Source organism: Syngnathus acus, chromosome 20, assembly GCF_901709675.1.
Source record: "Syngnathus acus chromosome 20, fSynAcu1.2, whole genome shotgun sequence".
Classification (NCBI taxonomy): domain Eukaryota; kingdom Metazoa; phylum Chordata; class Actinopteri; order Syngnathiformes; family Syngnathidae; genus Syngnathus; species Syngnathus acus.
This window is the reverse complement of record NC_051104.1, coordinates 6,642,632-6,667,120: the sequence shown is the minus strand read 5'-3', so window position 1 is coordinate 6,667,120 and position 24,489 is coordinate 6,642,632. Positions and strand designations below refer to the sequence as shown.

The following is a 24,489-nucleotide window of genomic DNA, read 5'->3' as shown; positions in this document are numbered from 1 at the left end:
TGATCCTCCGCAACTTTGTGGTGTGGGAGCGGGAGAGTGGGCTAACCTTGTAACAGCGACTCGTCATAGCGACTGCTTTGTGAAGCCAAGTGACAATTACAATTTTGCTCGACAGGATTAGATTCTCCCTTGGTTGTTTCACCAGACTGGGTTGTATAAGAGCTGGATGAAGTGACCCATAAGCATTGAAGCCATGCAGTAGAATGTAGTGCAGCTCTGACACTGAATGATGGCGCCCCATTAAACATGGTATTACCACAGTCTGTACAGTTTTCTTGGCACAACATAGCCTACAAAAGCATCTTTAGAGCTTCACTTTTTTTTTTTTTTTCTCTATGGTCCTGCTTTGTCCCTCACACTTGTCGATAAAAACAAAAGACCAGACCAGGCCACACTGATTTCCCCTGGCACCGTTAGGGAAGGTTGCACACAATGGGCGCGTGTCCGAAGCAGTCTAGGGCGGTTGACTGTTCCAGCAACAACAATCAAATGCCAGGAAAAGGGCTTTCAATCTTTTTTTTTTTTTCCTGCCTAGAGAGTTTCTATAATGTTAAACAAAATACTAAAAAAATTAGCACTGAAATATCCTGCTTAATAAGTTAACGCTGATGTTCAATTGTGACCTCAATGTCAACTTTAGCAAGTTTAAACAAACAATATTAACCTGTTATTCATTGATCTGTTTTATTCGCTTGTTCCGTTTCAACCAACACGACCTTCCAAACAAACATATCTGCTTTTCCTCAACTGTTAAAAATATTTGAGTAGTCACTCAATAAAACTCAGCATTTCTCTTGACCTTTGTTTATTTCAATACTTTGCACTTTGTTTATTTCAATACTTTTCAAAGAAAATATTTGATTCCCAAACAGAACATACCAAAGTCACCCATTTGACGTATTGTAGAATTAACCATAGATTTTTAAAGTTCTAGTTTGAGAGGTTCACAGACCCTTAAAATTTTGCTTGTGAATGGAGAAAATTCGTTTTCCTTGGTGTGCTCTAAGGACTTTATTGCTTTCTTATTACTTGGTTTTAAACAGGCTCTTACGGTTGACACACTCGCATACACACTGATTTCTTTTTCTTAATTGGTGCTGGTAAATGATTTGACTTTGGAGCAAAAGGAATTAAAGGGTTCACTAAGCAGCCTTTTCCAAAGTGTGACTTCTTTTACCTCGCTCATCTTCATCTTGCCACTCCTCTGTCCTTTTTCCCTGCTCTGCATTGGAAGGCCTCTGAATTGAGCTGTTCATTCAGCCAAGCCCAGATAAGTGCTAAATTGTGGAATGGACACAATAGACAAATAAAGGAAAGGAATCATAGGGATTGAGAGAGACTGGGCATGTAGCGTTTAAATTGAGGTGATTTTTTTTTTTTTTTTCCCCCCCTCGCATTTCCTAATCCCCCTACCGTGTTATTTATTTTACAAGGAATGAGTGGGCTGGATAAGCGCAGTCCGTGAACCAAATTGCAAAGTTCAGACTTGTGCCACGGTTGTTCAAACTGGGAAATGGGCTTTTTAAGATAAATGGACAGCAAAGTGTAGAAAAATGCTATTTATGCATATGTGTGTACATTGGCAACATTCACACAAAGAGGCAAATGTTTGATACACTACTGTTAGTGTTGTTTTTGACATTTTCGTTTTTTGGCCTAAAATGCTCTTTAGTTTTACTTGACGAAAATTCAAATAGGTTTGTCTCGTTTTAGAAAAAACCAAAAATGGCAGTGAATGAGTTAATATTTCTATTCTATTTATGTCACAAGGACAGAAGGCCACTCACAGGCTAACAAGAGTTTTTAGTGAGTCTGTTTCCCTTTGTTTGAGTGCCTCTGAGGGAAAATTTCAACCATTCACCTAAACATACAGCATCAAACATCGTAAGTGCCTCCCCAAAGAGCCATACGCAGCAATGTGAATGCGAAGCCGGGCACTAATATACAATTTGAGAGCATTTGTATGCTCAGTTAACCTTTCCTGGGTAAATAGAAATGTTAGAAATAGAAGCAAAGCAAATCAAGGCGCCAGGGAAACAAACACTTCATCGCTGTTTTGGTGATTGAGCATGTGGAGTAGCTGAGAGTTTAGTTTACACTCAACCAAAACGTTGAGGCCTAAACACTTTGAGTACACTAGTATAAGAAATGCAAAAATGATGGTGATTCTTTAGCAATTTTGCCATAAATGGGAAATCGCAATAATGGGGGAAATCTGAAGATCCAGATATATTGTAGGTTTTAGTTTGAATAAATGTTTTTTATGGTCAAAGGTATTTGGACATGTACACTCACCATTACGACTATGTGAAACTGGCAGCTTTTTCCAACCAGGCCAGTGCACTGTCAACCACGTCAGCTCCAGGCACCCAATTAGTCTTCAGGGAGCCATTTTAAGTAGAGATAAAGAACAAAAGCGTTTCTTACTTTCAACAAGGAACGGTTTCCTCTTCAAATCCCCTGCAGTCAGACTCTCTCATGGCATAATAATGCTCATATAGACTCATAATGATGTTGTATGTTTTGGGAGTGTGCAGAATGTGGTGAGCGGAACAAATACTTTTTTGCTCTTAGCTCCCCAAAGCCTCTTGTTTGACCGTAGGCGTGCAGCTTTGATGTACTTAATATCATCATGTGTGTCGGCGTTTATGTGCACAGGCCTTCGCTGGAAACTCAAACTCTGAGAGTGCAATCCGGCACGAGCTACAGCATGGACTCGTGGCTCGTTTCCTGAGGCTTGTCCCCTTGGAATGGAGCAAAGAGGGCAGGATTGGTCTTCGGATAGAAGTCTACGGATGCTTGTACTGTAAGTAGTCATTGTGGACACAAGCACGCTCGCATTAATTGATTGGATGAGTGCGTCATCTTTTTTTTTTTCTTCCGAAAACAAAACCACAAGCCATCTCAAACTTTAACAAACAGCACTAAATCCTCAGATTAAAATTTTGTAAAGAGAAATGTTGTCTGCAGCTCCGACTTTGCATATAAAAGCATGAAAATTGAAGTGAGTGACTAGAGTAGATGCAGAAAGAGATGTGCCCGAAGGAAGGGATGTTGACTCTCTTCTGAGGAAAGCAGCAAGCGTATGTCCAAAAGCTTGTTAGATTTGTCACTCGTTTGAAAGGAAATCACCAAAGGGGGCCCGGAAAGTCAATACATCTGTTGCAAAGTTGCCAACAGCGTTTCTGCTGCTGCTGTATTCCTCCTTGTTCACTAAATTAAGACAAAATTATTCCAAATCTAATGCACATACTCCACCGGCCAGAAAAGTAATGATCTACTTTGGATAGAGCCAGATTTATAAGAAAAGCAAAAGTTTCCAAACAAAAAGCTACCAGTTGTCCTATTCAGACAATCGCATAGGGAGACTCGTAAGCCTCGACAAAATCTATCACTCATTCTTAAGCCTGGAATGATCAATAATGTACACAGCGGTGGAGCTGCCTGTCAAGCACCAGCAATTTTGGAAGTAAAAAGTTGGAAAAGCATACCTGAAAAACAAGTCAATACCAGAACAGTTGGATACATATTATGCTGTGTCAATTTAACCCTGTCTTACTCTTTGACATGATGATAAAATTGGAGCACCCGTGAAAAGAAAAAGTTCATGTCTGATGGTGTAGTAATTTATTCACCTGAATACTGAGCAGGCAGCAAATTCAGTTCTCAGATTTTGTGAAGTGTGGAGAGCAGTCCAGGGTGTAGTCTGGCTTCTATCTGAATTATGCTATTTTAATTGCAACATGTTTCAATTAATAATATTTTTATATTAATTAATTATGATTCAGTTCTGATCTAAGAATTTGGGGAATTTTACTTTTAAAAAAGGTATTTCAACGATGCTCAAAAATGTTGATTAATGTAGATATAAAATACAAAATGCAATTATAAAAAGTGTTTATCTTCATAGACCTGTAAAATTCAACTCAAGTCATGCACTTCAAAAAAACTGTTGCCTGCATAATGAGCAAATGTGTACGTTAGATATTGATGGTAACTCTTTTGGTTTTGAATAAATACGATAATTGAGTTCTGTGGCATATTGTGACTCATCTGGGCCAATGCAATGAGCAGCAGGGTTTGTGTGAGTGGTAGCTGGAGGCTAAAAAGGAGTCATGATCCAACGTGCTGTGAAAGGCTCATTTCCATTTTGATGAACAAAGGATCAGCCAAAAATCAATTAGAACACAGACTAGTCAGGAAATTGAAAGAAAGGAACAGGACTCAAGACATTGCAATTATTTGCACTTATAAATTGCGATTGGTGTCATGTAAATGGAGTTTTAAGAGGTTTGTGTGATCCTTTTGCGACGTGTGGCCTCTCTGTGGCACTTCAAAATGCAACATGCAAGTTTTAACATTCATCCGGCAGTGAAGAAAATCTCTAAAATAGTAATATCTCCAGAGTAAAGTTCAGAAAAGCTTGGCTGTCATGTCGGTGTTCGTCCCGGCCAGCTGTGAAGCCTGGCTAGATTCCAAGAGGGTATATCACGCCGGTAATCCCCGACCTACTCAACGGCAGGTCAACATTTCTGCCCCTTTTTCTCTTTTCATCACCCAGGAGTCGGCGGTTTGTTGAATTCTCAAGTCTCCATTAAGTTCCCAACCTGTCACAACACGGTCAGGCTAAATGTACAATACCTCATGAAGCCATTGGAAAACTGTCACCTACTGAGGCAGCAACATAAACATGGCCAAGAGCGATGAGGAGGAGGAGTGGGCAGAGAGAAAGAGCCATAAGGGATGAAGGAAATGAGAGGAAAAGAGAAGATTTAAGTCAGAATGGAATGGGAGCTGGAGTAGTCTGGGGAATAAAGGCAGGTAAAGTGGAAGAACTAGAAATAATATTAAATGGAATGAATCATTTAGGAGGAACAAAAATAAATGTGATTCTCCCATTTTAATGTCTGCTAAGCCTAAATGGAGTGCAAGCTGAGGTGTCTTCACATCTGTGTGTTTATTACTTAGCAAGATTATGCATAAATCCGGCACATGTGCTAATCAAGAACACTTTTATTTTTGCACATAGTAATAAAAATGTGGGTGATTATCTTCTCTTTTCAATGTTTTCCCTCCGCCCACCACTCCATAAAACTAATATATAAAACACCACACCATCCAGCTCAGAGTATAAATTCCAATTGTAACTTCATGGAACCTTTTTAGTCTGGTGGCCGCAGAAAGGTTCTATTTTTTTAAGTTTTATTTATTTATTTATACCAGATGCTCAACCTGCTGCAACCCACCCACAGCTGCAGCTGTTAAAAATGGCTTGGTCCGATTTTCATTGGTTGATTTTCATGAAATGTGTATTTCTCATTACTCTTGTAAATGTTATCATTCATTTCATTTTATTTGTCTTTCATTAACAGAGGTTTTTTTTTTTCCCCCATTATACTCACCCACCACTTTATGGTGCACTCCATCAGCCAAAAATTGCACCGCCAATTAACAGTTGTCAGGTATTTACCATCTGTGGCTTATTTAATAACTCCCTTTGAGACTTGGCTGAGTCCCTTTACATCAGTGTCATCTCACATTTTTGTTGCGATGCAGACCACAGTATTTCCACCTTTGGCGGAAGCCTACGGCGACTCCCTTCTGAACCCATTTCTCGTTTCCTCTGCAGATGATCATGAAAAAATATAATACGCTCCTGCCAATCCCATCACAGAACACACATCGCACTTCCAACCTCTTGAACAGGCAAGGTGGTCACCTAAGATTGAGGACTTCTACTTCAAATACTTCACTTCATTTGCTGTAGATCTCAAAATCACACCTGAAATACACTCTCGCTTCTGCCACCTTTGTTCATATCAGAGGCACGTTTTAAAACTTCACATTCCTCGAGGACAGACACTTGGGATGCCTTGGTTAGGCTATCAAATGGTCTTTTTTAGATTCAGTGATTTACAATACTTGGTTGCTATGGTCTTCTATTCTTGAGTTCTCTTTTTTTTTTTTCTATTGCAGGGGCAGACATGATCAATTTTGATGGGCAAGGTGTGATCTCCTATCGTTTCAAGGTAATGTTTGTTTTCAATCTTTGAAGAGCACTGAAAAATAGTTTTCATTGAGGTATGCTGCAGAGTTGGGAACTTGTGAAATCCTGCTTTTTAAAATGCTATTGTGATGAAAGCGAATGAAATACTTGATTCTTCTTTGTAGGGTCTGTAGGCATCAAACAAAAGGTACTGCTCTGTGTATTGCGTCTAGGTGAAGAAGATGAAGCTCATTAAGGACGTGATCGCGCTAAGGTTCAAGACGTCCGAGAGCGAAGGGGTGATTCTCCATGGAGAGGGGCAACAGGGGGACTACATCACCTTGGAGCTCCGCAAGGCCAAGCTGCTGCTGCAGATCAACCTGGGTGGGTCACGGGAAAAAAACAACAACATACTTTTAGCATTTATAAATGATTTCAAAGGGGTCTCCAATTACTCATTCTATCGTGGCAATTTACAGGAAGCAATCAGTACGGCTCTATTCTGGGCCATACCTCAGTGACAACGGGCAGCCTCTTGGATGACAACCACTGGCACTCGGTGGTGATCGAGCGTTACCGGCGTAATGTCAATTTCACCCTGGATAGACACACTCAGCACTTCAGGACCAACGGGGAATTTGACCACCTCGACTTGGACTATGAGGTAATTTATGAATGGCACGGATCTAGAGTATATGCACATAATAACCCGGAGGTTTTTTATTCAATTAAATATGGGGAAATAATTCCTTAAGTCATGGTTGAGTCTTCTATTGCTTTTAACAAAAGACAAATATTTTTTTGAAGGACAATAATGTCATTTACAAGCATCTAATGGTCTTCTTATGAAAGAAATAACTTCTAATAAGACTCGTCATATATTATCTGTTGTTACGCGAGTAAAATAAATTCCTAATAATTTGATTACTTTTACAAAAGTGGACAATCTCTATGCAAATATTATAACATTTTGCTCCTCGCCGATGACCTCCTCTATCTCAAGAGGGAAATGATAGCACCCAGGAAATTATACGTATATTGGCTTGCTAATATGACGGCAATCCATAACATTCACACAATTAAGGTTGCTTAGTAATGGATGGCAGCACAATGGGTTTGCATAATAATACTTGAAACAGGAAATTGATTTTTCTTTGGAATGTGTAAGTGGGATGATAGCTGTTTGTGTGTAATGTGATTACAGGCTTGCTTGTATTTGCTTTTGTGTACATTGTGTGCATGTGACCACCAGTGTGCGGATGTGCGTATTGATGTGTGTGTGATCTTAACCAGCTATTGCTGATAAGGCTCATCTCTTCCACTGCTAAGTCAGACACCGAGAACCAAGGCAGGACAATTAAAGTGAAGCTGTTCAATTAAGAGATCTTCCGGGAAATCCATACACGAGTCAGAACTGTGTGTGTTTGTGTGTACGTGCTTGTGTGCAAGTCCTGGAAAATTCTGCTCCAAAGCCCTGATGTGTGTCCATCTGTGGTTCTGTTTACAAGGACTATCAACTGTCTTTGAATACAAAACAAACAACCGAGGTTATCTGCAATGTATGAAAAAAAAAAGTGAAATACATCAAATATTTGCTTGTGTCCCTCCAGCTTTGTAAGACACCACAATATCTTTATTAGCATTCCTTTTGAGCCTCTGGGCCTCAGTCATTTCTTGAAATGGCTTGTGCCATTGCTCAAGCTGCCATGTTATGTTTTAAATTATTTGCTATCTGTACTGATTGGCCACAACAGGCAGGTATTCTTGAGATGTAATGGAAATGGTGAACATTTATGACCTCATTTAAAGGAGATGGAACTACCACAACTAATAATATCCAAATAGACCAGAGCAGTTATACAGAACTTTACACCAACTGGACTTTTTCTTTGCCTCACTAGTTGAGCTTCGGGGGAATGCCGTACAGCGGCAAACCAGCAGGAAGTGGCCGCAAGAACTTTAAAGGCTGCATGGAGAGCATCAACTACAATGGAGACAACATTACTGACCTGGCCCGAAGGAAGAAGTTGGACACCTCAAGTTTTGTGAGTCAAATGTGCAATGTTCAAACACGCAGCACAACTTTGCCTTCTATCATTGTCACATCCCTCCATTTATTCATTGCAGTTCTGCGATACTGAAATTGATCATGCGAAACACATCAGCTAAACTGTCACCCAAAACTTTTAATACTTCTGTAGTTTACTTGATTACATTTATACATTACATTCGAGTGTTTATTAACTCGGCTAAAGTTCTGCGTATCCATGTTGATCGTTGTTCAAAAGATTGTTTGAACAAAAACAACTTGCAATCAATGGTTGCTTTAAGCAGCAGTTCCAATCATCCTTGACTCACACAGCTTCTATCAAAATTGGTTCACATTTCAAAGAGCCATTCACAGGCACTGTGAATTTCTTGAAAAGCAGCGGAATACAATGCTGAGGATTTGGTTTTGGTTGCAATGATTTTCATTATCACGGATGTATTTTCTACCAGTCCCTAAATATTCAAGTGTGTCTGCTTCTTAGCTTCTTAGCTTGAATTTACACTCCAGAAAGGATTACGTGTACAGACAGACAAAAATTTTAACTTGCGTTTTTTTTCCCTGACATCTCCCAATGTGCCTCTTCACAGCGTAATCTCTCATTTTCCTGCGTGGAGACGCACTCCTATCCCGTCTTTTTCAACGCCACCAGCTTCCTGCAGCTGCCTGGCCGGGCCGCTCACAACCTCATATCAGTGGGTCTTCAGTTCCGTACCTGGAATCCACAAGGGCTACTCCTCTTCAGTAACCTTGATGATGGGACTTTGGAAATGTCACTTGAAGATAGCAAGGCGGTTCTTCGTATCAATGTGAGCAGGGCAGACAGGCACTACTTGGTGGTCTTAACATCAGGTGAGTCAACATTCGAATTATGACCAATTGGGAATTTCTAGGCAAGCAGAAAACAGAATATCACAAAAGTGTTTTCATACCAAACCAAACAAACTCTTGATAGACAATACAACACAACAAATAATGTACTACAAACAATATTGTGTCACTCTCATACCAGTCAAACCCTTTGGATGAAATGAATTTGTTTTTGTTTTGTTCCTTCCTTCCTTCCTTCCTTCCTTCCTTCCTTCCTTCCTTCCTTCCTTCCTTCCTTCCTTCCTTCCTTCCTTCCTTCCTTCCTTCCTTCCTTCCTTCCTTCCCTCCCTTCCCTCCCTTGTTGTGTCCCATTCCTCCCACGCTTACTTTCCTCCCTGCATCTCTTCCTGAAGACACTCAATTTATTCTGTCCACTGCTGCTTTAATAGGCCAACGCCCAGGGGTAGGGATTATTATGGCGTTCCCCTCTCGGCTAATTGGTCTTCAGCCTGTGATTACATTACTATTACTAGAATACACAGATACATAAGCTCACTCGCACACAGCGGTGCACGCTTGCTGACTTTGATTCTGTTATTAGTATGTCTGAAGTAAGCGAGTCACGCTGGCTTCTAGTTTCAGTGTCACCGTGGGAGAGCAGTCGACTTAAAATTAAAAGCTTAGTGGCATTTAATAACGACACATGGCGCGAAGCGTCATACACAGGTTGTTCCTTCACCCAGTTGGGGTAATACTTTGATACGCTCTCATCTGCTGTTATGTCCACATTGATCTTTTGATTGTTACCATTTCAATTCACTCCGTTTCATAAACTTACTTCTAGGCTATTGAGGCCACGCCCCCAACATACCCGTTAATCATCATTTGATTCATTTTTGTCGCTCGGTGAAAGAAGAATAACTTTATTCCAGTCAAATAAATGAATGCCATACTTTCCTAAGGCAATCTTTCCGTGTAATGTTTCCCCTAATACACCCGAAGCTTTCCACTCCTTTGCAAGCTCACTGAAACTTCATAAAACACGCACGTTTTGGTCGTTTTCGAGTTATAGGTGAGTGAAGTCACTGAATCATGCCATTTTATAACCTTCAAAACATCCTTCTGGTTCAAGGACTCTGATATATAAACATGCTGTATTATAGTAACTCTGCTAGTTGACATGACACGGAGGAGGATAAAACATTATACACACCCTAATATTTCCCAGAAGGACTTCAGCAGCAAACATAAACTGTAGCAGTGTGTTTGTCACATAGCTCGCCCTCCACTAAAAATGACCTGTTTGACAGTGTTGTGAGTCGACAACCTCTAATTATTCACAATCCATTTGTTTTCATCCACTTGTTTTAGTATATTATTTTTTTATTCCGCTTGTACAAAAGGGTGAGTCACCTGCTACCCAGCCCGACACACACATAAACTGAATGGAACTGCAAATCACTCAAACACCCCGCTGCCCTTTATACGGTACAGTATATAATTAAGTGGCACTTCTTCTGTTCTACTTGGTCAAGAGTCAATACCATAGGATCCATCTATCCATCAGTTCTGTATTCTGCTTCGTGTTGCGGCGTGCTGGAGCATGTCCGAGCCGACTTGGCGTGAAACAGGTCACCAGTCAGTCGCAGTGAGGATAGGCAGTATAGAAGATGGATGCATAATAAAAAAATTAGCAACAGTATAAATTGAGTAGTGTATAGCAACTGTGCATGTAATTTCATGAAAAGCACCAATATTTTCAAGATTGATCATCACGTATCTTCCCCAGCTCGCTGCTTGTAATTTCTGAATGGTATTTCAAGCAAAACCCAAGGGGGGCAGCTTGGGGTTGTAAAAGAAAATGAGGAGTGTATGAAAGCAGGGCTGCGATGAATAAAAAGCCCAACATTTCTGATAACATCCAATCAATATTTCTTCATAGCCTCACACTCGCCGTGGTGGGTCCCTGCTCATTAAAGTTATTTGTCACTAGAGGCAGAGCCCAGATACAGTAAATCTCCCCCTTTGCTAAGAACACACACAAAGCAATTTCTTTATGCACCGTGTAATCAAAATGCAACTGTGATGTGTTCGTTTGGATGTGGGGCTAAAAGTTTCCCCCTGCGGCTGTTTTTGACCTGTGGAAAGGCACTCCCCTCCTAACTGAGGAAAAAAAAGAAGAAGAATGTGAGCGCGCATTAATAGAGGGTACTCGGTTGTTATTCCAAAGGGAACTCTGCTCTAATTTTCTCATTGCCTTCCCTTTTTACTTACTCATTAACTCACTCCTCTATCTCCAGCACACAGGCAACATCTAAGAAAGTGTTGAATTGACTGCTGGATTTGCTCAATAGGTCTCAGTGCCTTTATCCATTTTTTTGGACTCTTTACTTTTGATTGACCCTAAATAGATATTTAGGAAACGCCAGAAACAGCCTATATGGATATCAGTTCTCACGTCACAACCAATCACGACTCACCAGCTGAGCTGTTGATAGGATTCCAACTTATTTATCATAATAAGGGCAACTGAAGCATGCATAATAAGAACTGCTTAACACTGCAGTATGAATCTGTTTGGCGGGTCAGCTTGATTTGGACGCTTCATTGCTTTAAAGTCGAAATATTGTGCACTTTACATAATGGAAGGTGCTCATTAAGTTGAATCCATTTACTGTGGTCATACCTCTCAGTCTTTGTTTCCATACCTCGTGAAAGTAGCAGCAAAACTGTTCGTCTTGAATGTTAGAGCTCTAAAGATGACAAGTGGTTGAAACAAAATCATCGACAAACCACTTATCATTTTGCTATCACTTACTCATGGTTAAAAGAAATGGTACTTTTTTATTATATTTTGTTTTATTTGATATCTAGCAGGCAGTCAGCCAGCATGTTAACGATTTAGTTGATTTTCAGTGTTATAAAGAGATATAGTTATGATTATATGATGTAGCGTGTATGCGCGTGTACAATATGCGCGTTCATGCTGTGGTGAACTCACATAGCCGCCGTCACTGATAAGCTCATCATTCAAAGCTATTGCAGGTGATGTAGAACAGATGAGGGGACACGAGGTGACACTGTATCTATTTTCCATTACATTCAAGAGGTGGATGGATGGATGGATGCAGCCAAGCCTGATAGTCATCCTATCACACAAAATGCAGGGGGCAAATCAAGGTCCTGATGAAACTTTTTTTTTTTTTTTTAAACTAGTCATTCAAACTAAAAATCTTCTCACATCATTACTTGTCACTCTAGGACTTCTGAAGTCTCGAAATATTGGAAAGATATGCTATTCCTGATATTAATAATCTTCTTTCCTACCCAAAAGATACTTCATATTTTGTTGAAAATTGACCGACTGGATTTTGAGGATGACCTGAAACTTTTGACACCATATTGCAAGTCAATATATTCTTAATAGTGATCCTCTGACCAGGTTTCTAAACCTCTCATTGCTGATAAGGTAAAACTCAAAGGTCCAATCCAGGCAAGTGGTTGAGATAACGGATAATGGATTCAGTAATTACTTTGCAGAGGAAAAGGTCTGAAAAGTCACTAAACTATGCCTTCATACGACTTTACCATAAGTAAATCCAAACAATTTGAACAATTCAGTGTGTTTAACATAGACTAGACTACATACAATAGAAATTTGGGATTACCTGTATTTTATTTGATAGTATGACACACATGCACGCATCCAAATTGTTTTGTTATGAAAAAACAAAGGAACCAATGAGATGGAAGAAAAAATAATTAAAGTCATGCTCTGTTGAGTGATTACACAAGGTCACAGCAGTCACGCCCCTCACCAGGTGGCCATCTTTGCTCATAGATTGTTTGGTTATACCATATTAATGCTCTTGGTCTTCCAGAAATTGGAATTGAATTAATGGACACACCCCACTGAGATGAAAGCAACATAATAAACACTGCAGATTCACACAAGGGCTCTCTCACAAAGCACGCTGGAATCAGGTTTGCACCTGGCCGCACCTTGAACTCCGATACAGTGTCGCTGTGTGCGTTTCTCAAATAAATGGCAGTCAGCGAAGCGGTGAACCAGACGAATTTAAAAGCGTTGTAAAGAGAAGTGAAATGCAGGAGGACATCAGAGAAGGATTTCAAGATAGAGAGACAGGATCAAGACTCAGGGACAGGGAGGTAGGGAGGGAGGTAGGCCTGGAAGGATGAGTGGAGATTGGTGTCACTAAGAGGTGATGTATCGAGGGGAAGGTGATGAGAATGAGCCGGCTTCTCCTGCAGCTTCGTTGGTAATATCCCTTTCCAAAACATCGCTCATATTTAATGGAGCACAGCTACACGGAAGGAAGCGAGGGAGGGAGGGTTGGTAGGGCTGGGAGACAAGCATGCACGCAAACAAATGTCTTCGGTGACATACAGTATGCCGACTCTTCATAGAAATTCTCAGTGCTGGCAACTGCAGATAGAAAACAAGCACTCTGCTACTCTGAAGGCAATGAGGTTATTCAAGAGTTAATGGACTTGTGACACGGGGTTAAAACTGCACGCAACTGAGTGTGGGAGGACAGCTAACGGTTTTACAAAATAAAAAGAACTTACTAGGGAGCAGTAATGGACATTTAAATGTGGTTTGGCCCTTAGCTGGATATTATGACCTCTCCAAGGCGGCAGGAAGGGTGATACTGTAGTAAGGAAAAATATATAAATCCAGATATATCCCGGCGTCATTGTCCTTAAAATACATGTACAATTAATTCTATAACTTTTCTCCATTTATTTACAAAACATGTTAGATACAAAACCCTATCAAATGAATAATAGAAATATTCAGGGGAAAAAAAATACAATTCAAAATAGTTTAACTGTTGATGTATACATTGTAATGTAGTATAATGTACAATGTTGTTTAGATGACTTCTAAATTACATTTCTGAACAGTATGTTGTTTTTATACACATTTGAAATAAAGAAAAATAATCCATGCTCCTCGAGGAGAGCTGTGGATGATGTAAACGTGTCCATCGGTGTGCCTGGAAATTGAAGCGCAAGGATGATGTAATTGAAGAGCAACTGTTTTTGTCTTACCTATCATTTCTGACCGACTACTTTTTGTCATTGCTCGACAGGTTCAGACCTTAATGATGGCCAGTGGCACGCTGTACGTTTGGTAGCCAAGGAGAATTTTGCCATGTTGATGATAGATGGCGACGAGGCTTCTGCCGTACACTCCACGTCACCACTTTCAATTACTACTGGAGGAACGTATCACCTGGGAGGTACGGAAACAATGCAGTGATGCTTTTAAAACTTTTTTTGCACTATATTTGCTAACTTTTAGAACTGCTCTTGCAGCTATTTTTCAAAAAGTGTTTGCAAGGTTCTTATTTCCCGCACGGAGGAGTGAAAAGGGGGATTTGCTCTGTTATTGATTTGGGAGTCCCAACTAAACAGACATAATGAGTTTCAGCACACTTTGAAAATTTTAAATAATGTTCTGAACTGTTTTTAGGAAAGTTGACTATGTAATTTGATTTAAAAAAAAAATCTAATTACAACATTATACCGTAAATCAGGGGTGTCAAACAAAATTTTGTCGCGGGCCGCATCGTAGTCAGAGATTCCTTCGGTGGGCCATTATGACTGTCAACCCAAATAAATGTATGAATCCGCAAAACATATTTACCCCATCCTCACACTTATACACCGGAAGTATTAGCCCTTCTGTATACTTAATCAATAATTCAATGATAAGCCCCAAGACTATGTAATTTTCCGCAAAACCAGACGGTTGCTTTTTATGTGTCTGTTGGTGTAAACCTGGCAATGTAAAGAATGAATGGAGCAGGTTCGTGCAGCTACTTCACAGGAGTACCTTTAGTAATGCCATCTTGTTGAAGACTTTATGACCTTGTTTTGATATCTTTGTGCATAGTATACATATATCTAGCTCAATGGCAAGCAGGAGAAGGCCAGTCTTTCAGAAATCGAAAAACAACTGTTGCTATTCAACCATGTAAAGTCAAAGTCAGCTTTATTGTCAATCCCTTCATATGTCAAGACACACAAAGAAACCGAAATTCCGTTTCCTCTATCCCACGGTGACGAGACATACAAGTAGACGACACAAAATAAAAACAAGAAGGCACAAACAATAAATAATACACAAAAAATAACAATATAAATAAAATGAGCGATGAATAAATAATAAACCAATAACCCAATAAATAAGAGGAGCAAAACTGAGCCAGCATGCATACAGCAGACAGTAAGCACAGCGCAAAGAACAGGACGCTACGCTGAAAGGGGGAGCGAGTTCAGGATCCTAACAGCCTGGAGTATGAAGCTGTTGGAGAGTCTGGTGGTGCGGGAGCGCAGGCTCCTGTACCGCCTCCCAGAGGGCAGAAGATCAAACAAAGAGTGAGCGGGGTGACTCACATCACTCACAATCTTGGTCGCCTTGCGGGTGAGATGGGAGGTGTAAATGTCCTTCAAGGAGGGGAGAGAAGCACCAATAGTCTTACCAGCCGTCTTCACTATGCGCTGCAGGGCCTTCAAGTCGTAGTCAGTGCAGCTGCCACCCCAAACAGCAATACAGCTGGAGAGGACGCTCTCAATGGTGCCGCGGTAAAACGTAGTCATGACTGCCGGAGGAGCGCCCGCTCGCCTGAGTTTCCGAAGGAAGTACAGGCGGCGCTGGGCCTTCTTCGCCAGCGACGCGGTGTTGGTGGACCAGGAGAGATCCTCACTGATGTGCACCCCCAGGAACCTGGCGCTGCTCACTCTCTCCACCACCGCACCGTCGATGGTCAGCGGCAGGTGTTGGGCGTGACCCTTCCGGAAGTCAACAACAATCTCCTTGGTCTTGACGACGTTCAGCAGGAGGTTGTTGTCCCTGCACCACGTGGTCAGAAGGTCGACCTCCAGCCTGTACTGAGTCTCGTCTCCCTTGGTGATGAGACCCACCAGAGTCGTGTCGTCAGCAAACTTCACTATGCGGTTGTCGCTGTAGGTGGCAGCGCAGTCATGCGTCAGGAGGGTGAAGAGCAGCGGACTGAGCACGCAGCCTTGGGGGGCCCCTGTGCTCAGCGTGATGCTGGCGGAGATTTTGTCGCCAACACGTACCACCTGTGGCCTCTGACAGAGGAAGTCCAGTAGCCAGTTGCAGAGGCAGGTACTGAGGCCCAGCTTGCCAAGTTTGCCGATGAGACGTTGAGGCACAATGGTGTTGAAGGCAGAACTGAAGTCCACAAACAGCAACCTCACATACGAGTCCCTCTCCTCCAGGTGGGTGAGGGCCGAGTGGAGGGCAGAGCAGATGGCATCCTCAGAGGACCGTTTGGCTCGGTACGCAAACTGGAAGGGGTCAATGGTGGGGGGGAGAACGGATCGGATGTGCTCCATGACAAGCCGCTCAAAGCACTTCATGATGATGGGCGTAAGTGCCACGGGGCGGTAGTCATTGAAGCAGGACGGAGCAGGTTTCTTCGGCACAGGTACGATGGTGGCAGCTTTGAAACACGACGGGACGATGGCCTGCTGCAGGGAAGTGTTAAAGATGTCCGTGAAGACACCCGTCGGCTCACCAGCGCAGTCCTTCAGCGCACGACCCGGGATGTTGTTGTAGCGTAGTAGTGTGCCGATAAAATCAGATGGATAACACTATTCATCTTTTGCTTATGCTTCAATATCATAGAGCAGTATATTTTGACTTCTACGTCTACATTAGTTAGTATTGTTAATAGCCAATTAAAATTAACTTGTAAACCTTAACTGTTAAAGTATAAAGTTGTAAGTGAACATTTAGAGGTCATATCATTTGATATTCCTCTTTATTATCAGTCTGGGATCATTTATTAAGTAATCATGATATGCATGCACATGAAATCAAATTAAGTCGTTTTAGTATTCTATTGAAGCTTGCTCGGCTGCTTGGACTTATCGGCAGGCATACAAAACACACAAACACCAAGGCTGAATCATGGTGTTACTTGACACTTAATATGATTTGAGCAAGAAATAATCTATGCTCCAGGGCAAATGTTGATGTTCCTATTAATGCATTTAATGAAATGAGTAGTCGCCTGTGTGAAATGAAATATGGACATTTGTGTGGATGTGTGTCAAAATCAGCAGCACCAATCGTCAAAACAAATCAAAAGCATGGCTTTTAATGAATCTGCATCAGTTTTGAAAAGAGATGTCACTACCCTGAAAGGGGTAATGCATGCTTTGGAATACATCAAATGATATTTAAAGTCGGTTTGTATGTTGCTATGAGATGAAATTGTTAGGAACGACTTCCACAGTTGCTTTTCTGGCATGTTGAACTTTTTGAACTAAATATCCAAAAGCGATTTGAGTGACTTTCACACCATCTGGCCGGTAGCTCTTTAATGGCACCATGACTCTCCCATGACATGTGCTGCTTGTCACTTTTTTGCACATTGCATGCTTCACTCAACTTGTAGCTAAATACCTGCAGCTGAAGTTTGACACAACTGTTCTTTTTCTAATTGCATATGCAGGTTTGTGTTAAGAGAGAGCAGTTATCTGAAAATGTCAAGAGTCTCTATTGGGTTTTGGAGTGTGTGTGAAGCATCTCCCCAGGTTCAGAAGCTGCTGTGGCATGTCGGCCCTTGCGCTTCTCACTTATCTATGTGGGGAAGCCGCATGGAATCCAAGCAAGCTGGTTATTCTTTTTGAGGGGCAGAGCAGTGCCGGTGCCCCACTGGGCCAGATGCTCTCCTGTGAAGATTTCTTTGGGCAGGAGTGCAGTTTGTCATGCCGAGAAATCATCAGATGGTATCATCGCTCCCCCGCCGTACTACCGACTCTTGCGCTCTTTATGCCACTGAACCGGAGAATCCGCAGCTTCTCTGTATCACCGAATAGGTGTGCATCCTGGCTAATGACACCCTTCCGTCATATGGTTCCTCATGAGCCGTATCTTTTTAATTCTAATTGGAATATCCTAATTGGACCTTGATGCTTATATGTCTCGGGAGTGGAGAGTGAAATTACGGATGATATGTTTAATTATGACCTCAAACTGGTACTGTCCAGATGTCATGAATGGTATTACCGTAGTGGTCAAAAGGGGAATTGGAAGGAAAGGCCGCAGCAGAAAATCTCTATTTGGAAAGCAAGATCTCGGTGAAAACAGATGCATATCAGATGCAAACCTACGAATCTTTCATTATTATGCAAAGAGTGCAGGTCATTGCATCAAATAATGATGTCGAGATACGCACAGTGCAGGACAGTGTGCAATAGCAACACTTTCTTTAAGCATTAGATTTCCCACGTGTTTCAAAATGTTCATTTTTTTTCTCTTGAAATGAAAACAATAAAGCACTTAAATGGCCAACATATACCAAAGTGAGGAACGATGGTGGAATGTCAACTTCGCAGCTATTGCTTCCTTCCACTCAACTCCCAAACACTTTGTACTGTCTTTGGGGGATGGGGAGTGGAAATTGCCCTGCAGTTGTGTTTTTCAGCTTCACTTCTTATCAAAATGATGGAAACATCAATGCTGGGACCGGTTGGTCATTCGCTATGTACATAATATTGTCAGTTAAGCTTTTCCCGTTCCAGTTCAGTTGATGCTTGAGGTAAATACAGAGTGAAGGTGTTAGAAAATATATGCATGCATTTGTTTTTTATATGCGTGGTGGCCTCCCGATGACTCCAAATGCTTCGAACATCCTCTGATTTACAGCTGTCATTATGCATATTTCTCTCAGGGAAGATAATCCCCATATTTGGCTTGCTTTTTTTTTTCTTCTTCTTCTTTTTGTATATTTGTGTATTTAGATGAATTTCACGTTCCCCTCTTGTCTAAATATTCCAGCTCAGTTTAAAACCAACCTGACTTGCGTTGATTGCATTAGGGGAATATATTTTTCCTTATATGTTACTTTTGTCAAAAAGCGAGTGTAAATACAAAAACATGGTAGAAACAGAAAATATTCTGAGTAATTACCACTGCTGTTTCTTCACGACATGAACTTTTCATCGGGTGGTGATCTCCTGCCATTTCCAATTCTATCACTATTTCTTACTGATCTGTATGCCGACATCTCCAGTAGATAGAATCATTTCTTTTACAAGGTTACATTTACTATTTTTTCCTCACTTGAATATTTTGCCTTATCTCTTTTATGTCCCCTGTAAATGTGCTGGCTGGTGATAACAAGTGTTATACAGCCAGCGAGCTGGTGGTACTTTTGCTGCAATGTGTGTTGTTTAGAGCATCACTATATGGGCACCGCGTGAAGGTTCTGAGGCTTACAACAGATAAGTGCAGCTGACCCACACCCTCAAGGCTCATAGGACATCTAGTTCAGACTTTTTTTTTTTGGAGTAATTCAAATCACACAGAGAGGATCCATGGGTGCATGAGTCAAGTGTCTCATCATGAACATGTACCAAGCTGCATTTTCTACAAGACGATAATACCAAGATCCATAGGTTGTCATGGGAACATTGAAGTGGTCCTGAAAAGGAGAATGTGATTCTTTTTTTGTGTGAATAGAAACGGTCGCAATGCTTATATGGGCTCTTACTCGGTTATTTTGAATCTCTCTTCATGTCTCAATTGATTTCTTTTCAAAGAAGCTTTTAGTTGGCCTTCAAGGTATTAATTTTCTTTGAACATTATTTGTCCTATAATTACGTACATATATCGGCTAATTTCTTTTCATGAGTTCATTGTATAATTAATTTCGCATTTATTCCAATTTCGAAACTGGGAAGCACTCCTGCATGTGAAATGTTTTCAAGATTTTCAATAGACCTGCAAATTACACTGAATGATATATTCAGCACTTATTTTTAAACCTCTTATTTTTATACCCAGAATTCTGATTTATTATCACCTGAACATGGTGCATGGTCGGTTTGATTAAAAAAAGGTAACTCAAGCAAAAAATGTTAGGGGGGGGAGCACAGAGTTTTTTGTATATCCTTATTGTCTACTTTCATCTTTGTAGCGAATTATCCATCTATTCGCCAAGAAATCATTCCACGAATTGTTTCCTAATTTCAGCCAAACTGGATTTCATTTTTGTATTTGAATGCTCCCCATAGGACACAAAGTATGCTGCCAGACAGCTGTAGTGCCTGTGTTCTGTTTTCAAACTAATCTCACCCTTTCAGTCTGTGCCACTATCCTTTTTCTCGCCGTCTGTCTACGACTCCGGCGATGCGCTCGACAGCTGCGCAAGGAAGCAGTCAACACAGATGGCGAGTCGGAAGTTTTTGGGGAAAGATATGGAAATCAAGATGAGACGGATAAACACACACATCGCAAACATAGGCAGACAGTTTATGCCTGTACTCAACTGCAATCTTCATGTGGTGTAGACCTGCTCTGCATTATTGAGATGTAATGCTAATATTTGATTGCCTTTCCCTCATGTGGAAAAGAAATATTAGTCTAAGGATTAGGCTCTGTCTGCCCAAGCTGTCTCCTAAATGCTTTTCTAGTTGTTATACAAAGTGGTTTTAAGAACGTGCGTGAAATTATTCCTCTCGACTTGAAAGTAGGAACGTAACACAGTGATTGGCTGCAGGGTGGAACAGTGGTTAGCATGTCCGCCTCACAGTGGGTTCGATTCCAGTTCCGGCCTACCTGTGTGGAGTTTGCATGGTCTCCCCGTGCAGCTTCCACACTCTCACTATCACAAAAACAAACTCTGAAATTGTTTGATTAACATTTCATTTCGATGGTGCAAAGTGGCATGAAATGTAAAACATTTGCATTTTTTTTTAATCCTTCATAATCACACCTGCCAAGCAGCCATTTGTTTAAAACCTACAAGATTAGATTTGCAGGTATCTTAATCTGTTTAATTTGCTCTGTTTGCAGGCTATTTTCTCCAGACGTTGTTTCCGCCCTCTCAGCGTTACTTCCAGGGTTGCATGCAAGCAATCGTAGTGGATGACCAGCCAGCTGATTTGTATGCTGTGGAGAAAGGCACAGTTGGAGCTTTTGAGAATGTCAGCCTAGACATGTGTGCCATTATAGATCGGTAAGACATAAATTAACTACTGGATAGTTCTTGTGCACTCTTGTATTGGGTTCAACTTCAAATTGTCAAAGTGCCAATACTGAAGAAAAAATTCCCCAAATTGTGTCCCTTCCCTTTTCTTGACATTTTATTAGACAAATGCGGTGAACAGTTGGGCCATAAATTGTGGACATCAATAGCGTTGCAATTCTCATTGATGTGTGTACTTTAGATGTCACAAATGGTTGTAAGTATAACCCACAGCATCTGATTTCAAACCGAACAAAAGGGCTCATCCATAAAATCACAATGCAACAAAAAAGGAGCTTTTCTTTTGCTCCATATCATTCCAATCCAAAACATTTGACTACAGCTTGTGGACATCGTTTTTATTCGCTACAATTGATGGACCGTAGCAGAAAGTTGACATCTATGTTTTTGTTGTTATTCAAAATGAATTAAAAATTAAAACAATGGAGCAGGTACACTTGGTTTACTTCAAGAAGTTGTGACTTTTTTTTTTTTCCCAGTTAAATAATTGCCTCATCATTTGGCTTGTGCAAAAAACTGGAAAATCACACCGACAGAAGCAAAAAATTAAGCGTTCACATCGTGCCGATCCGAGCAGTATTTTCTCTTCAGTAATTTGTTCTCAAGTGGGTCTTGTCGATAACACGGCATTGGCAGTCAGCGCCAGCTTTGCCAAATGCTTGGACATTTACTGCCATTGCTTGATTCACATCAATTTTGTCCTCACCTTGAAGTGGGTGCTGGGGGAGGCTACTTAAATTGAAATCACAACACAGGTTGGGCATACAATGCAGGGTGAAAAACTTTGTCCAATATCAACACTTGTTTGGTGGGAATAAAAAGGAGACAGATTTTACGTAATAGATTAAGACAAATTCATTCAAAATGTACATATCTATGTTTCTTTGTAGATGTATGCCTAATCATTGTGAGCATGGCGGTCGATGTAAACAGACATGGGACGGTTTCAGCTGCACTTGCGATGGAACGGGATACACTGGCGCCACCTGTCACACTTGTAAGTATTTCCGTTCAGTTGTTGTGCTTTTTTTTTTTTTTTAATCGAATCTCATCTCATTTTGCAAAACCATACAGAAAGAAATGAACACATCATTTTTCATTTGCAAAGTGGAGGATGATTAAAAAATCGAAACCTTGTGATGGAATAATCAGCGTGCTATTAATAATAGATGTTGTAGATTAACACTATTAAGCTACTTTTGCCTTTCCACTTGCAAGCATGATTTAGTAAATAATCGTTATAACAATGCTTCAAATATTTGAGACCCCAGAAGATTCCTTTATAGAGGAAGTGTCAAGGTACCGTAATTTTCGGACTATAAGTCGCGGTTTTTTTCATAGTTTGGGTGGGGGGGCGACTTATACTCAGGAGCGACTTATATACATATATATGTTTTTTTTCACTTTTTTGGGCATTTTATGGCTGGTGCGACTTATACTCCGGTGCGACTTATAGTCCGAAAATTACGGTATATCCTTCAAGGTTTGTTGGATCTCAAGTGTGATTGCCTCTTGGCATGAAGGTAGTGTGTAAGACAGAAATCCAGCTCAATAAGGAGAGAATTCAAGGATAACAAATTAGAAAAGACAGGAAGAAAACATAAACCATCATAAAAAATTGAGAAAGAAAAACATAGCCTCCATCACGAAGGTTTCCCTCCAATAAACACTCCTACACCTCTGGTAATAACTCTTCCACTCATTCGTATCCTCGATGTGTGCGTGTGTGCTTGTAGCATCTCAACATACCATCAATGTGTGTCATAAAGATTGCTTGACTGTGTGGGGTAAAGCAACACTTGACAGGCGCTGCAGAGAAGCTTGAAAACATTCCAAATTACTCTCTGGATGAATTGAGAGAGAGAGAAAAAAAGTATGGATTTGCTGCAACATCATACATATTTTATGCTTCATATACACTATAAATCGGAAGTTCTAAAATGTATCTTTTAAAGTTGCTATCGCTAACTTTTTCTATCATTATATTGGCTGTTGGTGTCATTTTGGATTGAAACTAGATACTAATTGTATATTTGTATTTCACAGCAATCTATGAGCCTTCGTGTGAAGCCTATAAGCATTTGGGCCGCTCCTCTGACACTTACTGGGTAGACCCCGATGGCAGCGGTCCTCTGGGTCCCTTCAAAGTCAACTGCAACATGACAGGTTTGTTCTGTTTTTTTCTAGTGCCTTTAAGGGATGGATGGAATAGTCGCCCATTGTTCCAGTAACTCTTTTATTAAATTTCTTTTGCAAAACTGCAAAGTCTCTGACTCTCGTAGCCTTTATAAGAAAAAATAAAATCTGCTTTTCCTAACCAACCAGTGACTACTTTTCAAAAACAGAGATGAATTAGTAACAATGCCAAACATGGTCATATTGTTAGCAATATTCTTATTTCCTGCACGGTGGCTAGTGTGTTTACAGATAAACGATGCAGTTGCATGCTGATTTAATATGAGCAAAAACAAATAAATCAGGATAGGCATCTGATTGGTCAAATGAACAACACACAACTAATTGTGTCATAGTGCTTATTGGAACGGTGGCCATTAGTTGATATACAATATCTGCGCCACATTTTGGGCAGTCGACTGTCTGATATAAATCTTTAATAACATAATGCCGCACGTAACAAAATAAGAAAATGTCGGTTCCTTTACAAATCTGACACTTTTATCTCACACAAAAAAAAAAAAAACCTGACGCATTTCACCAGCCTTCTTTCAAGCGTGTACAAACACAGAATGGAATAATTAGATTTTCTGGAACAGCACGGCACACATGAAGAGCAGAGGGGACACTTTTCATAAAATGTCACTGCACTCCTCTGGCTAACCCCTTAGTTGCACTGAATTGCACCCTCACCCACACAAGACAGAATGTTAAGTTTCCACCAAGGCACACCGTTAAGACCTTAAATCCAGCCACACAAACACAGCAACACACACGCCTACCTTGAGTGGCAGAATGAGTGAGCAGGGATATGTCTTGAGTGACAGCCTCATGTTAACCAAGAACTGAGGTGTCTATAAATCCCTGCAGTCTCTGAACTGTAACTTCCGGAGTTTGGACAGAAATTTACTCTTGTGACAACTAAACTTGTCATTTACTGTGGATCTAACATGTTGTCCTTGACCTTGTGGTCTCCTTGATTATAAATCACACTTTCTGTGTCACTTTAGTCGTGACTCCATTATTGGCAGGAGAAGCAGAAACACATTTTTGTTTTTTAGTACAGTATGCTTGTTTATATTTGATACAGAGTGGGGAATATATTGAAAGTTTGCCGTCAGAAGCAACAGTTAACCAAACCTTCTATTCCACATACCAATAGAAATGTTTTTAAATGTACTTACACAGCCTACATTTGGGGAATTTATATTAAATTTCAGTGAAAGAAACAAGATAGTGATTCTGTTTTTGATCTTAGTGCCTTTTTTATGTCTTCCCACATTAACTGTTATATACTTACAGTTTGCAGGCACCCATACTTATAAAATATATAGGACTAACAGTTGCCCTGTAAAAAAGAAAAAAAAAAAGGGAAAAAATGACATCTAGTGCTATTTTTTGACAGCTTGTCGGAT

General features: G+C 40.6%; 1 protein-coding gene across 2 annotated transcripts in view; it reads left to right on the top strand.

The window, feature by feature from the left end:
• Positions 1-24,489, top strand: part of cntnap2a (contactin associated protein 2a) — a 137,293-nt gene that overhangs the window by 61,750 nt on the left and 51,054 nt on the right. For both annotated transcript variants that reach the window (XM_037280126.1, XM_037280125.1), the window contains exons 4-13: positions 2,659-2,806; positions 5,977-6,029; positions 6,220-6,370; positions 6,466-6,650; positions 7,888-8,031; positions 8,624-8,885; positions 13,961-14,110; positions 20,707-20,869; positions 21,790-21,896; positions 22,946-23,065. In XM_037280126.1, coding sequence (XP_037136021.1) covers positions 2,659-2,806; positions 5,977-6,029; positions 6,220-6,370; positions 6,466-6,650; positions 7,888-8,031; positions 8,624-8,885; positions 13,961-14,110; positions 20,707-20,869; positions 21,790-21,896; positions 22,946-23,065 — 1,483 coding nt within the window. The remainder of the gene's footprint in view (positions 1-2,658; positions 2,807-5,976; positions 6,030-6,219; positions 6,371-6,465; positions 6,651-7,887; positions 8,032-8,623; positions 8,886-13,960; positions 14,111-20,706; positions 20,870-21,789; positions 21,897-22,945; positions 23,066-24,489) is intronic.